Source organism: Petromyzon marinus, chromosome 22 (assembly GCF_048934315.1).
Source record: "Petromyzon marinus isolate PM22_M1 ecotype Great Lakes invasive population chromosome 22, UKy_Petmar_22M1.pri1.0, whole genome shotgun sequence".
Taxonomy (NCBI): Eukaryota; Metazoa; Chordata; class Hyperoartia; order Petromyzontiformes; family Petromyzontidae; genus Petromyzon; species Petromyzon marinus.
This window is the reverse complement of record NC_133688.1, coordinates 13305492-13322624: the sequence shown is the minus strand read 5'-3', so window position 1 is coordinate 13322624 and position 17133 is coordinate 13305492. Positions and strand designations below refer to the sequence as shown.

The following is a 17133-nucleotide window of genomic DNA, read 5'->3' as shown; positions in this document are numbered from 1 at the left end:
AGAGACACAAATGCACACGTTTTCTCATTGAAAATAGGTACATTTCTAAATATCACTGTCCTGGTCACAAAAGCAAAGTTTGTCGGGAATAATAGCCATTTTCTGTACTTTTGAGGCATAAGCAATTAGGAAATGACTTACTTACCCAGGAACAAAAAAAATGTGTTACACTGTTATTAATAGAGTGGATTATTACCTTTGCTTTTGTGTCCTGGTCACAAAAGCAAAGTTTGTGGGGAATAGCCATTTTCCATACTTTTGAGGCTTATTAAGAAATAACACTTACTACCCAGGAACCACATTTTTTATTTGTTACAGTGTTATTAGTCACAAATTTCCAAAAGCACTACAAGATCCTCTTATGCGCCTCTATATATCTGCCCACAATAACTGTCTTAGGTATATATATAAAATCAGGGTATATTACTGAAGGCCAATCAAAGAACATTTAAAACTAAAAATTGCACAAATAAGCAAGTATAGGGCCATGTGTGGAATTACACTGACAAGAGACACACTTGGATTAGAGAACAAATGCAAGTAAGATATATTATGCTGACTGTTAAGAAAAGTGGGCTTGGGCAGGATATGTCGCTAGTGGTTGAGAATAACAACGGAGTGGTGGCCAAGTAAGGGAACACGTTCAAGAACACTAGAGAGATGGAGTGATGAAATCAGCTTATATGCAGGAGCTAGATGAATTGTTGCATTGCAAGACTATGAGAGATGGTGATGACTTTGGGGTGGAGGGGGGCATTGGATAGATAGATAGATCATGGATGATGGAGCAGTTCTATGAATCAATATGCATTCCAGAATACTGTGCTCCAGTTGTGAAAATTACCAAATAACTCTTACTCCTATGACTTGCATATTGATACATTAATTCATTGCATACAATTTTCAGGGGAACTGAATGTTGCTGATATACAGTAAAATGTATATTAGTAAGGATCAAATGTTAATGCGTCCAATTACAAAACCACATTACGCAGATTCTCCTAGGGCCACCATTTGAACAAGACTTGATGCCATCTTTTAAATTAATGTGTTTCATTATCCCGTATATAATTTATTACATATACAGTGCACATAACACTCTAACAGGAAATATCCAAAATCTACTTGAATTAAATACATTGAAAAATACATTAAAAATGTAAGGAATGTAAGTGGTCAGCTGGTTTGCAAAAGGTTTTATTTTATCCCATTTAAAAATACAATTTCAGTTAGATTTTTTGGTGAGGTGAGGTTATTTGTTAATTTCCATTTCATAACATTTAAATCGACAAAATAAACAAATTACAATACTGTGTTTCCATTTCAACTAATTTGGAATAAATAATAATGAACATAAATTCATATCACATCTTTATTATATACATTCTCAAAATGTTGGTAAAAATTACACAAATTCACGCTGGTGACTTTTATCTTGCAATTTTCCGGACACTTTCAATTCGTCGTGGCTGTCTACTCTGATCATGTGGCTGTTAAATTCGTCATGGGTTTCCGTCCAAATCTCATGACAAACGTCAGATTAAAAGTTTGGACATTCAACTTCAAAAGCCACACACTATCGAGGCCCTAAAAATTACACCTTCACCTACATTTTATTTCCCACGTCACATAGGCGCATCAATCAATTTTACTCGCCTGCGATTGGCCGCAGCGCGCGCGTGCCAAAATCGCACCAATCACATCAAGCAAAACACAGCCCTCCCGCTTATGCAATCTAGCAAATACAGAGCGCCGATTTGCTTCTCCGTTAGCATGTCGCCAAACGCCACTTGAGCAGCAGCGACTTAAAAACACAAGTTCGATACCGCGCAAAATCGTCTTTATTCCCAACATTGACTTTAAAACGCCGCTCGGACACGCGCACGTCAAACATATTCATGTTTCCGCGACGTTTCTGTGGTGAGGCCTGGGTGCCTTCGGGGCCTTACGGTTTTCCTAAAAGCGTCCCATAATTTCGGGGCAATGCAGGGTGGGTGGGGTGGGTGGGGGTTGGTCTGGGAGGGGGGGAGGCGCGGCGGTCATCACCTGAACGGCGCGGGTGAAGAACGTGCCAGCGTCAGACGCTAACTTCTTCATGTTGAAGTCCATGGCGAGGTGGCTCACGGATTAAGCGCCGCAGACGTGCATGTAAGATCCCACCGACGCAGGCGATAGCAGTTCAATATGTAAACGCGGTGCCGGTGTTATGTGTGATGTCTTTTTTTTTTAACCGCCTTGAAGTATTTCCGAGTCCAATGGGCGCGAGGCCTTCCCCCTCCCCTAAACACGCACAGGAAATCCGGGGTGGGCAGACAGAAGCCTCTCCCCCCCTCCCCCCCACCAGCTGCTGTGCCGCCAACAGCATCTGTTTTCAAACAATGCGTTTTGTGTCCTGTGGCCTTGCTGGGGGGGAGGGGGGTGGCATGTTATTTTCAAAACCCCCGAATATTTATCCACATTAGAGTGGGGGAATCCGGTGAGCTGTGTCGTGTAATTGACTTGCCGTTTTGCTGACCTAGGTGGTCACTCACTCCTTGCACGTGTGGCTATCCTGGTCACTTGTGTTCTCACCTTCTTTGAACGTAATAAGTTGAAACGCAAGATAGGGGCCACACAATGCAGGCTAGACACCAGACGGGAGGCGATTTGGACGTTGAGGGCACGGCAGTGCTGACAGCTCAAATAAGGCAGACTTCTACGGAACAGATATGACTGTAACACATTGCATACGAGACGTGACTTACGATAAACGGACGAGATCTTACATGATAGAGTAGATGAGACTGTACAGAAAACACAGACGACGCTATAAGGCAATTACATCGAATCATAGGGGCAACAAAGCCCCTAACACTGCAAAAGTCTCCCGCTTGTAGGATGGCGAGGTTGAACTTCTGGCCACGGAGGTCAATCAGCCATAAACTGTGGATTTACAAAGTTGAGCAGGTCACAAGATCGCATGCGTGACTTGCTGGGGACTGAGTTATAGAGATGGATATGTGAACAGGTCAGATATGTAAATATCAATAGAAAATAGTTTAACCACGCACAGATACTTCGCTGGGTGTGGACAGTTAATTGGTCAGGGCCTATATGTAATGGTCAACAGTTATAGCCGGATTTAGAGCGTCTTTTATTCAATAACACATTGAAAACATCAATTGGATGGTTATAAAATATACACATCCTTGCAAAAAAAACCTGATCCTAATGACCTTGATAAAAAATGTATATGTTTTTGTCTGCAGTTGCCTTCAGGATATCGTGATTGAGATAGAAGGCAAAATAAGCTTTGGGTGACAAATTCCATCTAAATTACACCACTAACAAGGAACCATAATGTGAAAACAATGCATACATCACAGTACACTGACTCCAGTGGGTTGTTAAGGAGAAAGAATTCCGTTTTGGATAATGGGAAGTTATTTTGCTTGTTAATGGTAACCCAGTTAATGATTGTCCTATGGGGAGACTGGTCCAAACCATACAAATGTGGCTTTTTCACCATTGGTTCAGGATCTACAACAGGGACGAGCACCACCCCAATGCTGTTTAGAGCATGCCATATAGAATTAAGATGCTTCCATTGCCTATTGGCTTCAAAGTATTGTGCCGTGTAATAAAAACGTCACAGTACTCAAACTGTAAATGTTGTGGATTCACTCTTCAACACACCGGTGGGCTAAAGTAGTGAACTATTTATCTTTTGTCAACGTGACATTTTTTTGCTGATTGGCCGTGTCGGGTGGTGGAGGGTTACGACACATTTATAAATAACGCGATCTAACCCAAAAACCTTTACTATGAAAAATGCTATCTTTAACATGTTTTACCCAAATCACGTGTTAACACGAGTTCCTTTTTGATGATATTTGGCAAAAATGTCTTTTCACATTTTACAAAAATGTGACCGTCTCTACCGGCAACACAGGAAATCACCTAGGCGATGCGTTACTGTTGTTTAGGGAGAATGCGAAGCTGGCGCAGAATATGTTACTGTGTCTGTTGTTGAATGGAAATGATGTTATTGTTGCCAGCACTTGGGGAAATTAAGAAATTATGAAGCTACACGTGCAGGCTTACTGCGCTAATGGTGGGGATTCCTGAGATTTGTGATGAGAAAGGGTGATTGCTGGGGCTCAGTGGGGTATATTCAGAGACACAGTGGGCATGATTTCCCTCGTGCGAAAAAAATATACCATTTCACTATTTTTCCATAAAAAAATACATTGAGATTTTCACTTAAAATACAGGGAAAAAAATCCCATTTGCCAAGATGGGATTCAAATTATTTGGTAATCTGTCCTCCCAGAAACATATTGGTGCGTGATCATGTGATGCAAATTCCCATTTCCTTCCACGGACACACTTGTGAATTGAATAAGGACACTTTTCACTATCATAAATACGGTATCATCTCTTACAAATACAAATATGTTATTTTACATAAAAGATGTGTCCTCAAATGCTGTCAGCTTTACTCGCTTATTTGTTTTCTAATGGTCCCAAAGCACTCAACGGTGTGTTGTGATGTTATCACCAGTAATCTGCATGCAATAGGCACTTCCACTAGCTGCATATACAGAGATACGCATCTGCCTGTGAGTGATTCCAGGCACGTGGCTTGAATGCAAACAACCGTACAAAATGCAAGGCATTATGGGCTGAATAACTCATAAAGGAGCAAGCCAAGTATTGAGCTGCAGCAATGAATGGCATAATGGCTTTCAAAGGCAGCATTGTATTGAACAAGGGACACTGTTTTATATACGGCTCTTCAAATAATGCAGTCCTGTATTATACTTTATATATATTTTATCTCTTGTCCCGGCTTAAATGTGGCCAGATTTAAGTCACTGTATGCAGTATTGATTATAAAATAAAATTGTAATTAGTCATGCATTGCAACATTATAGACTGCCATAACTTTTCTTTGTATGCGTCTTGTGCGATTGACTCGAAGCCAATTTAATTTACTTCCCAAGTTTTTGGGATTATAGTCATTAAAACATCTGCAGCTGCTGTGGTGTTAACATAGGTTTTTTTTAAATGAACCCTTTTGCATAAATATACACTACTCTCATTAAAAAATTTCAGCACCGTAACAAACTTATTTTCAAGAAAAAATCCTTTTATTTAATGTTGTATTAGCTCCAATTTCCAGTAAAAAAACACTATTTATCAGATTTGCATACCCAGACCGAAGCCCTTTAACATTGTTATTAAAATGCACAATTGACACCGAGATAGGAAAACGTAGGCACCGTTGAATTCTCTGCATACATACGTTATATAAATGCGTATTGAAATAATGTAAAACAAGTGATATGTACTACATAGTTCTGCGTGGTTGTCAGTGCTAACCTATAAGTGAACCGCCGTCACCTCAAACCAAGCAGTTTAAAACAAATCACCGTTTCCACAAAGCCCATCACGCCAGCCATAATTTTCAGAGACTACGTGCGAATTGTGGCCTCATTGAATTAAAGTACACAGTACAGTGGCAATTGCCTACTTCTTTGCAGTACTGCAGTCTAATTTACTCTCTTGACCATGCTTAAACATCGAACCCAACCTCGTGCACTTGGCTTACGTGGTGGGACGTTTAGCGAGTTTCGCTGGGACCGTTTATTGCGATGACGTTATGCTGCTCAGGCACGTCAGGTTCCCTCCCCGTCTGCGTCCTCTGGATTTGAAACACTGGGGGGGGGGGATGGGGGGGGTAGAAAAAATCCAGCAGCATATGTTGCAATGAATTAGGAAAACTACAGTAATGTTACGAACGTGCCATCTGATGTAAGTTTATTTATACAATTATAATAATTTACATATCTGTAATTCCACTGCTGGATGAAGGCCTCTCTGCACTGTGTCATCATAGGGATTGTTTGACGATATTGGTCAGTGCAGGTTGGTGAAGGAGGGGAGAGTATAGACTGATTCAGATATCACGCTCGACTGTTAGCCTTGACCGGGAATCAATCTCTGGTATCCAGGTTCATAACACAGTGAGTGAATCAGAACCGACACCTTTATTTATGCTGAAGGAATCCGGTGAGCTATAAAGCTCATTTTTACACATGTCCAGTAAACAGCTGGATCACAGCTCTTTCCTGCTTATTGCTGTCGTTCACGTTTTAATGTTTATTCTGACATGAAAATATATACAGTGCATCAAATAATTTCTACCGTGGAATTACATTTCGCATATCTTAAAGACGTGAATGTTCATCTCACCACCAGGCTTTACAGGCCATCAATCAGGGAGAGTTCAGCATCGTCTTCAGCCTTCGGAGGAACCACGACCTTTGGGGATACTGTGCTCTTCGGAGGGTCCACGTTCTTTGGGGCATATGTATTCTTTGGAGGATCGCCCACTTTTGGAGGATCAGGTTTCCTAATCACAAATGTAAATGATGGTTATTGCAGTACTGTACGTGACTCCTGCACTGCTAAACTATGCAGGAACGCTGCAATTTATAGATTAGCTTCTGGAATTTATAGATTATAATTTCTGCGTTGGTAGTTGATGCGAGGGAATACTGCGTTCATCTTTAGAGAAGTTAAGTTTGAAGAAGTGAGCCTTATTAAATATCACTCTTACTTGGCAAGGGTCCAAATTTTGAGATAATGTCACATATGTTATTGTTCTTCAGGGTATTAAATAGAGTACTGTCCATTTTTGTTAAAGCTCAAACAATGTATAAGAGAGAGCACGTTTTAACACATGATGACGGACGCTTGCGTTGCGCCCGAAACGTGATTTATTTCATTTTATACCTACGTGACTTTACCGAAAGAACCAAAGAGTATGGATTCCTGCAGTCACGAAAGCTTCAAATCAAGATCATACTTTAGCAGTATGTTTTAGTATAGTTAACCCTATGAACGCTTTGCAATGTCATTGGTACATATATGAATATGGGGCTAAAAATAAGCCTAATGTTAAGTTCATGCAGACAATTTAAATTTTGTTATATACTTAGTTCTACTTTTTTTGTCAGACGTTCCTGCTTGTTTAATTTGCAATCCTAATACAAGTCACGCTTAAAATATCCCAAATAGCTGTCCTGAGCAGTATAAAAATAGCACGAATAGAATCACTGTAAAACGACATCTTTTTTTACTTGCAACATCTCTACGATGAAAAGCTCAAACAAGTTTTTTTTAAACATGAAATTTATGTAAGCAGCTGTTGAAGCCCACATGCACACCAAACTTTAACCAATGCACGCCAAGATAGCATAATGACCGCTTAGTAGAGACGTGCAGTGGGGTGGGACCAAAGCAAACTTCAGCAGCCCTTTCCCACGCATCTCATAGAGTTTGTGTATGTGTAACAAGGCAAAGGTGCAGGTCTGCAAGTTATAACTTGCGCGACCGCTGATGGAAGAGCCTCCACTAGATGGAGCTCTACAGAGCCTCTCTAAAGTGTATATTTGGCCTACTCTTCCATGCTGGCCAGAGGTCTTGGAAGAGGTGGGAGTACCCACATTTTATCCCATCGCACGCAACCTGCTGATCGACTAAAATGTGTATCTATTTATACTGCAGGATGGAGGGATTTAAGAAACTTACCGTGCACCACCACTCAACCTTGATACATCTAGTACAGAAAAAAGTACATATATGGTGTATGCATCACAATGTTACGTCGCAAATCAGCTGTTTCTTTGCAAAAAAACTAAATTGTATCAAGTGTCTTACTTTCCCAAGTCTTGCTGCAGGGTTTTCAGCTTCTGCAGACAGTCTTCGTGGTATTTGGCTTTAGCATCAACGTAGTGATGCAAGCATGCCAGGTGACTCACCTGGGTGTGGGAAATGGCAGTACCGTGTCAAACAAAATCGGGCAGTGTATATGTGTGGATCCCAACCAAAAAAAAAACACACAAACCCACTGGAGGCCATATTTTTCACGCTGGTGTCAGGTGGCAGATGGCACTGTCACGCATGTTGCCAAGCAATTGTCCAAAACACTTCAAGATTTCAGAGTTTGAAGGGGGGGGGGGGGGGGGGTGGGATCTTGATGTGCACCCGAACATATCCGAGAACCCACTTTGTAGTGTCCCACCACACATGCTTTTTTTCACCACCCAACACGACGAGCCTACTGCTAAATAGGATATTTTACAGTAAAAATTGTATGCATTAAGTACATTTAAGTCAATAAAAAAGCATGTGCACATTCAGGGTTTACAAAACTCGAATGCTCTTGCCTTTCCAAAGTGCATCTATTCAGGTTTATCAATATTCTCAATTTGAAATGAAAGAAAATAACGTCATATATTCATTGATAATGTAAATTAAGTGAGTTATAACCCACTTCGCTCCAATGGAAAGCATCGTTTTTAAAATGAACTCGATTGTCCCAGGCGAGAATTGGAGTATGAAAGCCCATCTTCAGCATAATCGTAGCACACCACGGGGAGGAGAGTATTGAGTGAAGGTGCTCTATAAATATAAGATAATATATTGTTTGGAAAAAGGAATGGGAAAGAGAGAAGAGGAAGAAATGGGAAATAAGAGGAAATTTATGGAAAAGCAATGAATAAGGATGGGGAGGAAGAGGGTCAGGAGAGAGAGGAGTATAGGGAGGACTACATAAAGGCCCCAAGCTGCGTGGAGCAGCTTCTGCCTTCACAGAGGGCAGAGAGAGGGAAGGTATTGAGTGTGAGGTGGCCACACAGAAGTTATGTGATTTACAGGAAGCATGAGCTGATTTAAATATAGATAGCTATAGAGTATAGATATAGGCGTTGTGGCCGAGCGCGATGAGTTGAGATGTCAAAGTGTCTGCTATTGTGCTGCTCACGTGAGTGGACTTGAGACCTTCTAGGAGGATCTTGGTGGTCTCGGCCTGGTGATCAAACTGGGCCTGGGCCTGGCGGGTTTCAGCCTCCAGCTGTGAATGCAGCACAAAAGATGTCAGGCAGGGCAGCAACCAAATTAAGGTTTGTTGCTTTGTGACATGTCAGCGTACCTCGTGTTTGAAAGCCGACTGTGTAACTGACGAAATAATAACTAAATTATGACCTTCTTAGGCCACTTCTTATTACATGTTCATTAAAGTTACGTAATTGGATCACTCATATCTTTCCGGTTTTTTGTTACTTTTTATAATGTGATATTTCCAGTGTTCATGTATTTTGGTCTTGCAGCTGGTGGTGTTCAGAATCGGCCTAACCATACAGTACCTTTTGTTTTTCTTCCTCATCAGTGCACCTTTTCAGCTTGGACCTGAGTGTGTCCAAGTCCAAGCGTTTGGCTTCCAAAGCCTTCCGCTCTCTCTGAAAACACATTACGGCATACAAAGCATTGAGGTTAGAGGAGGAACAGAAACTACATTAACACAGGCACCCAATCAACCATGTTTTTTTGAAGATGTTCAATATCCTGTGCTGTATTGTCCACTATAAAAGGAAGCACTTTTCTATCTGGTGCTTTCTTTTATTGAACCTGCCGTGGCCTATATATACATTAAAAATTTGTAAAGCGTATCACGCTAGCCTGTTTAAACTGTGGATGGACTTCATGAATACAACCAAGGTCAAAGATCATCAACTGATTTATTTAAGTTATGGCATTTCAAACACCTAAAGATTATACTCAGTCCTTTGTGTAATTCTTAGCAGGGTAATGCAACGCTACACTTACGTAGTAATAGTTAGCATCACACTGTGTTTATCGATTAATCAACTAGGAAATATCACTGTACCGTAGTGAATTTTTGGTTGTAATTTTTAGACACCGGTATAACTCAGAAGATGAAAGCACTGAGTGCCAAACTGAAACTCACAGCTATTATGGCAACATCATTGTCAAGGAACTTGTGCAGAGGGCCCAGGAAATCCTTGGAGACGACATGGATGTATTCCTTCTCGCTGGTCCCAAGCTGCTTGTGCGTTTCGCCTGCCTTTGTCAGTGCAGCACCTGAATCCACAATGGAACACTCGAGATGTAATCTTGCATGAAGATAAATATTGCAAAAAAATATTAGGCGCGGTCTTCATTCACTCTCAGAGAGAAAAGAATGACGCGAGAGGTGCAGGAAATCACAGGCGGGTGGGGACGGCAGCCAGCATACAACACCAACAATTGCCCAAGCTCTGTGGCCCTACATTGGGATATCGATGATTTTTCATACAAAAGTAGTGGAGGGAATCCTGGTGTGATAATTGTGCTCATGTGCACAGTACATTGATGGTTTAATTTCATTCACTGATGAATGTATAACATCCCCATTATTCACGAGGTTTCTTTGGGTTAGATAGCGTAAATATAAATGCGTCGTTAAACCCGCCACCACCCGACACTGCCAATTAGTAAGGCTTGTCACGTAACTAAAACATGCCAATTCGTTACTAGTTCAGCACACCGGTGTGTTGGATAGTAAAACCACAAATCGAGTACCACACAACTAGTAACGCATTGGCATGTTTTCTTTACGTGACAAACCTTGCTGATTGACTGTCGGGTGGTGACAGGTTTAACGACACATTTATATTTACGCGATCGAACCCCAAAAAAAATATTATTACGGATAAATATTGGTTGCGAAAGCCTACGTGTTAAACTAACAACTCAATTTTAAATCGGTACTGTATTTGCACTCTGGAATAGCAACGCCCGAGCTCCGAGGGTACAAAATGGCATCGGATAGGGTTTAAGCACATCTACAAAGTTAAGGAGAACTTTTTTTTTCCATTCAAGCGTGAAATGCCTGGGAGATATGACTATGAATTAATGACGAGTTCTTTTGTTGTTGCCTGCCAAGATGCGTCGTCCTGACGTCAGTAGGGAATTCCAGGACAGTTCTTTAATATATCGGGACTTTTAAAGTGACTACTTCAGTGCAATCTCCCAAAGCTGACTGGAGGTAATTGTAGTTTCTCCAGGTAACTATCTTGACCAAGTGGTGCACGTTTATGTGCAGCCCTTTTTTCAATCCACTGCTGGATGAGGACCTCATTCTGTGTGGGTCATGGGGGTTATTTGACCATCCTTCACCATGTTTGTCATGTGTGGGTCGGTGAAGGCATATGGACATGGGAACGTAGAAGTACAGTCCAACGATGGATTTTGCTGCAATGCCGACTGCTGCCTGTCACTTAGCCATGCAGTCTACAATATCTGTTGTGCATGATGGACGTCAATATAAGCATTATTCAGGTTCGACCCTAATGTTTGGGCACGTTCCGGGTGATTTGTCCAAAGGCTGACCAAGGTAAAGACTTGTATGTAATACAAAAAGCTGATTTAGACAAGTGCAATGTAGATTTGAAGCTTTCGAGTAAGTGCAATGTACTATGAAAATGACTTAAGACTGCCTATGGAGCCTACAAATCAATAGTAAAATTGGCCATTGAATGCAGCATATAAATGGATTGATCACATTAATGGGGCGGTAATGGGCTGCCCATGTTCCGCGTTGAGAAACACACTCAATCTGCTCACCATAGTTAGTGCCGGGTCCCAGCTCTTGGCCGGCATCCACGAAGCTCTGACCGAGGATCTCGGTGTCTGTCTGCCGTGGGTTTGGTGGCATGTCCAGAAAACCGGTGAAAAACTCCTGCACCCGGGCACCTGGAGAACGATGCCAGAAGATGCAATGGGGTAAAATATGTTATGAATTACGAGTACAGCATTTAAGCAATTCAAATCTTACTTTTCGATTTAAAGCTTTCGTGACTGCAAGGATTCATCTTCTTTGGTTCTTTCAGTAAAGTCACGTAGAATTAGAATAAAATAATAAAATAACACAATAAAATTCTCACGACGTTTCGGCCACAACACAAGCGACCGTCTTCACCTTCACCTGAAGACGGCCTGAAGACGGCCACTTGTGTTGTGGCCGAAACGTCGTGAGAATTTTATTGTGTTATTTTATTATTTTATTCTCATTCTACGTGACTTTACCGAAAGAACCAAAGAAGACATCTTACTTATTGGGTTTTTTTTGTTGTTGTTTGCGATGGTTTAGGACATTCTGCTCTTGTATGTAGTCAGCAAATCAATTAAATTGACAAGAAAAATAAAGCAAAGTCACACGAAATGCACAACAGATGGCAACCCCATACTGATTTGTGATGTCGCAGATGTTATAGTGGCAAGATAAATAATGTGATGCACGGATGCACATATGCAATCTGACACGTACCTTTTTTCAGCCCTTGAAAACGTTTGTAGAACATGACAAAGACTTTATAATAAATTGTACGTAGTGTGAGAAAAATGTCTCTTTATTTTGCCAAACTGAGTTACCGCTCAGTTTAACACGTAGGCTTACGCGATCAATATAATCCATAATGGAGGTTTTTGGGTTAGATCGCGTAAATATATAAATGTGTCGTTAAAACCCGCCACCACCCGACACAGCCAACTAGTAAGGGTTGTTACGTAAACAGAACGTGCCAATTCGTCACTAGTACAATACACCGGTGTGTTGGAGAGCCAAGCCACAGTACTCAGATTGTAAATGTTGTGGCTTGGCTCTCCAACACAACTTGCTAATCATATAAATTCAGAAGTCTCCAGTTTGAACTCTGCGGCACAGCAGTTGAAGCAATGCGCAGGTTTCTTCAATCTGCCCACCTGTGTCCACCCAGCTGTGTGACTAGGTACACTGCAGTCTATTGGAAGGTCGCATGTGGTAGGGTGAAGTGTGGGTAATACCTACCTCTTTCAAGACATCAGGCCAGCATGGAAGAGTAGACCAAAAAAAACCCTCTAGAGCTCTCTTCTAGTTGGAGGCCCTTACGCCATCAATGAAAATGAGCAAGCAATTGCAGGGCTGCACCTTAAACCCTTTGCCTCACACCAGAGAAATGGGACTTACTGGGATTGGGCTGTATGACCACTTCAACTTGCTTGATGAGCTTGTCTGTCCAGTTCCTGGTGATGTCCACATCGCCAAAGAGCTTGAGGAAGCTGGCGTCCAGTTCCGTCTTCTCGGCTTGGCCCACAGTCTCTCCCGCCATCTGCCGAGGGCACGCACGCGAATGTCTCTTAGGAGGCATGTACAGCCGGTACTCACGTGAAGCTCTCTTCGGAGGAAGGGACAGCAGGCTGCAGGGAAGCATTCAACTTGTGTGTGCCTTTAAAGTGAACGGAGTAACTGATCAAATTTAAGTAGGTGTACAAAACCATAGGTTGTAGCGCTATACTACTGTAATGCCTATAACTACTGCTTGTACAAAATTGGCATATTTCAGTGTAAAAGATTCATTGATGTATTATTAACTTGAGGGCCTTTTACAATGATATGTTTTTGTAAAGTTCCATTGCATGCTGGGGTAAAAAAAAAAAATTGGGATTTTTTTAGCTACTCACATTGTAAAAATAAAACTTGGTGCCGTCTTATATTTAAGTCTTCCTCGCAAAAGCGAGAATACATATGTTTCGGTATCGTGAATTCAAATTAGCACATTTGATATTCTTATCGTGCAAAGCTGTAACAAGCGCGATGTTGCACAGACGATTATAGTCTGCAGTAGTTTCGTAATTTTGCTAATCGAGTAATTTAATGATAGTTTTTATTTATTTGGACCATGACGCTGGCACACGTGACCTACTCTGTCCCACAAAACTGTCAGGGGATATTCATGTTCCCTGTGACACAGGCGGCGCATAGTGCTTTTAGGTTAATATACACGCAGTATTAACAAGGACAGCCGTGGGGCTTGAACCACAAACCTCTGCACCAAGTGGCAAACATGCTACCGCAAAGCCACATCATTTGCACATGACATTCATACATTTGTTGTATGTTAAAGTGGAAAAAAAACCCAGCGTGCAATAGTTAAATGGTCATGATTATGGTCACTATTTTTATTGTGGGAAATGGGAACCTTGAGGGAAAATTCACACTGCTGCTTGAACTGGATGACAGGAGACCACAAATCTCATGTTTTGTCATTGCTGTTTATTTAAATAATCTCGTCGAATCACTCTTTTCTGGTGAAATTGGTACACATCTCTCCCTTGTGTCCTCACTTTACCATCTATTAAGACCCACAATATAATGTATAGTACTGCAGTGCAGTTCTTTGGAAGAGACCCACCGATTTTTATACACGAGGATAGTTGTGGGTAATATGTTTCATTCATTTCATACAAAATACTGATACCAATTATGATTAATGTATTATGTAAGGCACCATTCTCAATTAAATTCCCGCCTGCGCTCACCGGTACAAGTTAAACGTGACAATGCATAAGCATATTCTTAGTTTTTTCGGTAAAGTCACGTTGAAGAGAAACAACAAAATAACAAAATATATATAAAACAATAAAAAATTCTCACGACGTTTCGACCATAACTCAAACGGTCATCATCAGGTGTGTCGGTTTGCATAAATTTATTTTGAAAACGGCATATTTATTTATATATATATAAAAATAACGTTTGCGTCACGCGCAACGATGGCAGTTTGCCAGGACTAGTCCATCTATTTTTTTTGAAAAGAGGAGGGGGGAGACGAAATTTGTTTTTATGTATGCTGTCTGAAAGGCACTGTAAGCGTGAACAATCAATCAAGAAGTGAAATGATTTATCAAATCTTTCCAATGATGATGACCGTTTGAGTTATGGTCGAAACGTCGTGAGAATTTTTTATTGTTTTATATATATTTTGTTATTTTGTTGTTTCTCTTCAACGTGACTTTACCGAAAAAACTAAGAATATGAATTACTGCAGTCACGAAAGCTTTAAATCAAAATTTAATGCATAAGCAGTATGCTTTTCTAGGTCCGCCACACGTAAAGGAACAGAAATATTTTAATATTGTGCTAAATAACAGAACCCTACTTAAATGCTTTTTTAAAATGGGTTTTAGTGTGATTGCTCGTATATATAAAAAAAATGTTTTTGATGGTGCATGGGTTTTAAGCCAACGTCACCTGGGAATTGTGCAATAAAGTTCAATTGCCCCGCAGGAGACATAAATCAAATAAATTTCCCTGCTCGGACCTGAAGCCCATTTATGGGTCGGTCATAACATTGTTAGATATCTGCAAGAAAGCGCTGTACACCATATTCGTTTAAGAAAACGCCATCCTTTTTATTTTTTTGACAGCGTGCAAAATGTCAGAGACGTGTGGCAGTGTAAAAAAATAAATAAATTGCGTGCCTAGATCATGGTCCAATGCACTGAGAAGGGAATGTTCCATTTGCCTGTGAACGTCAACTCTGCACTGCTTGAGGAAGTTTCGACGCTGCTGCGGGTTCATTGTATTTTCACCTGAGACTGTACAGTGCCATACGCTGCAGTGTAGCATTCCTGGGTGTGGTATTAATACGCAGCGAGGCAACTTTTGTTCAAGGGTCTTTCATTTTGTTCTTATTTTTAAACGTGCTGACTTCTGTTCCGATTTTTCGGCTCGATATTGTCATTTTTTTGTCGATGAAAGAACCAATAAGCATGTTCTACCCGTGAGTGTTGCGATGTTGTGGGTTAAATCAAAATGCTAATTTATCTTGAGCTTTGAAAAATAAGAGTAGGTTTTTACTTTTTTTTGGCAATCAAATAGGAGGTGTTAAGATGTTCAAACACCAAACAGAAACCTTTTGCAAGGAATAAAGTTCGCATTAACCACACACAGTACTTGTGGTCGACATGCAAATGAACGCACCCTGATTCATTGTCTTTGAAACTGATTGGTCTGCACCAGTGAACAGTACAAAGCCAATGTCCGTATTATCTATGGCTCAATATTCATCAAATAAAGAAATACCATAGCCCTCATTGGTGACATTTTAGCACGCATCTCAATGAAGTAGAAGGAACGCATTTTTCCTTTGCATAAAATGTATATCGAAATGGCAATTAACATTTTCCATTAATTAGTATTGATAGTACATACATATCATTCATATGGTTTTCCTCAGCATTACTAATATGACTCTTTAAATAGCTTGTGCGATGTGATGTGACTCCTCCGGCCAGGATATATGACACTGACGTGCAGCACTCTCACGCTTAGTTAACTTCAAAGGTGACAACTGCATTTCCAAATTATGCGAGGTTTATTTATTTAATTGTCTCGTGAACTTTAGCTGCATGTAGCACACAGCCCAATATTTGTAAATGTAACATTTCAGCACTCCAATTGTGTCTACGTCATGCTTTTATTGTTAAAGAAAATACAAAAATAACTTTGCTTTAATTGCACATTGAACATCTCAGAAAATGGGGATATACTTTCATATAACTGTACGATAGTATTTCCCAAATACTCAGTACCGTATGGTATTATCAAAGGGACATCATCGAGTTGCCAAGTGTAAATATTTTGTATCCAGTATCAGACCCAATTATGCAATCTACAGACTTTATAAAAAACGCTTGAATTGCGAGCGAGAGAGGAATAATAATACTTGCATTTTATATAGCGTCATTCATGCTAATATCATCTCATATAGCTGTACATTAATTATATTTAAGGTCCAAATCCCATATACAGCCACTACCAAGCAAATGAAAACCCTACTACCAAGCAACATCAATACATTTAAGAAATGGCACCAAAACGAAAGCACAAACATCAACAAAACGTTATCACAACAAAAAAAAATGCGTCCATTAGATCTACACATCCCAGACCACGAAATGCCAACTTCCCAACCAAGCCAGTCAAAAAGTTACGACTAATTTTGTTTTTTTTTACCAATCGGTCCGAAATGACCATCAACTTCTGGCCAGTCCCGGGCGTTGGCTCGCACGGCTTTTAGCGCACGCAGGGAGTTGTGACGTGCGACGTGGTGGGCGCTGGATGATGGGAACGGGCAGCGTAAAGTGAAAACTAAAATATTGGCGAAAGGTAAAAAAAAAGAATACTTATTCGGCTCACCTGAATGACACGGTTGAAGAAGTTCATGGCGTCGTTGGCCATCGACTTGACACCTTGCTGCGCTTGCTCCATGTCGTCTGCAGGAGAGTCTCTGGCGAGGACTTTTGTGTTGTGGTCCTTTGGCTGCAGGTGCCGCCTCGTCTGTAGGTGTGGCCCCGCCTATGTTTAGCTTTTTCTGCCTCTTACTGGAATCTGCCTTGGCAATTACACTTGCCGACAAAAGAAGGCTGCATGACTGGTTGAGCAGGATCAACGTTGAACGGACCGACGTTTTTATTTCTCTG

The 17133-nt window shown here is 40.8% G+C and overlaps 2 protein-coding genes across 6 annotated transcripts in view; both read right to left on the bottom strand.

Moving 5' to 3' along the window:
* LOC116944988 (endophilin-B1-like) overlaps positions 1-4961 on the bottom strand; it is a 64467-nt gene extending 59506 nt beyond the window's left edge. For all 5 annotated transcript variants that reach the window (XM_032958998.2, XM_032958999.2, XM_032959000.2 and 2 more), the window contains exon 1: positions 2047-4961. In XM_032958998.2, coding sequence (XP_032814889.2) covers positions 2047-2109 — 63 coding nt within the window. In that variant the 5' untranslated portion in view covers positions 2110-4961. The remainder of the gene's footprint in view (positions 1-2046) is intronic.
* A 149-nt stretch (positions 4962-5110) lies between these two features.
* On the bottom strand, positions 5111-17017 carry LOC116944989 (endophilin-B1-like). Its single transcript, XM_032959003.2, has 9 exons — positions 16850-17017; positions 12836-12977; positions 11455-11583; positions 9797-9930; positions 9195-9287; positions 8813-8902; positions 7708-7808; positions 6238-6397; positions 5111-5700 (listed from the first exon to the last, which is right to left on the bottom strand). Exons 1-8 carry the CDS (start codon positions 16919-16921, stop codon positions 6247-6249), a joined length of 912 nt encoding a protein of 303 aa, XP_032814894.2. The 5' UTR covers positions 16922-17017; the 3' UTR covers positions 5111-5700; positions 6238-6246.
* Between the last annotated feature and the right edge of the window lie 116 nt (positions 17018-17133).

What these genes read in the sequence shown, in the direction of transcription:
- LOC116944989 (XM_032959003.2), bottom strand. Translation starts at nt 16,921, where the DNA reads ATGGAGCAAGCGCAGCAAGGTGTCAAGTCGATGGCCAACGACGCCATG. An exon ending in ATGAGGAAGAAAAACAAAAG is followed by an intron (nt 8,903 to 9,194) that starts GTACTGTATGGT and finishes CTGCATTCACAG; the next exon opens with CTGGAGGCTGAAACCCGCCA. An exon ending in CTGCAGCAAGACTTGGGAAA is followed by an intron (nt 6,398 to 7,707) that starts GTAAGACACTTG and finishes ATTTGTGATTAG; the next exon opens with GAAACCTGATCCTCCAAAAG.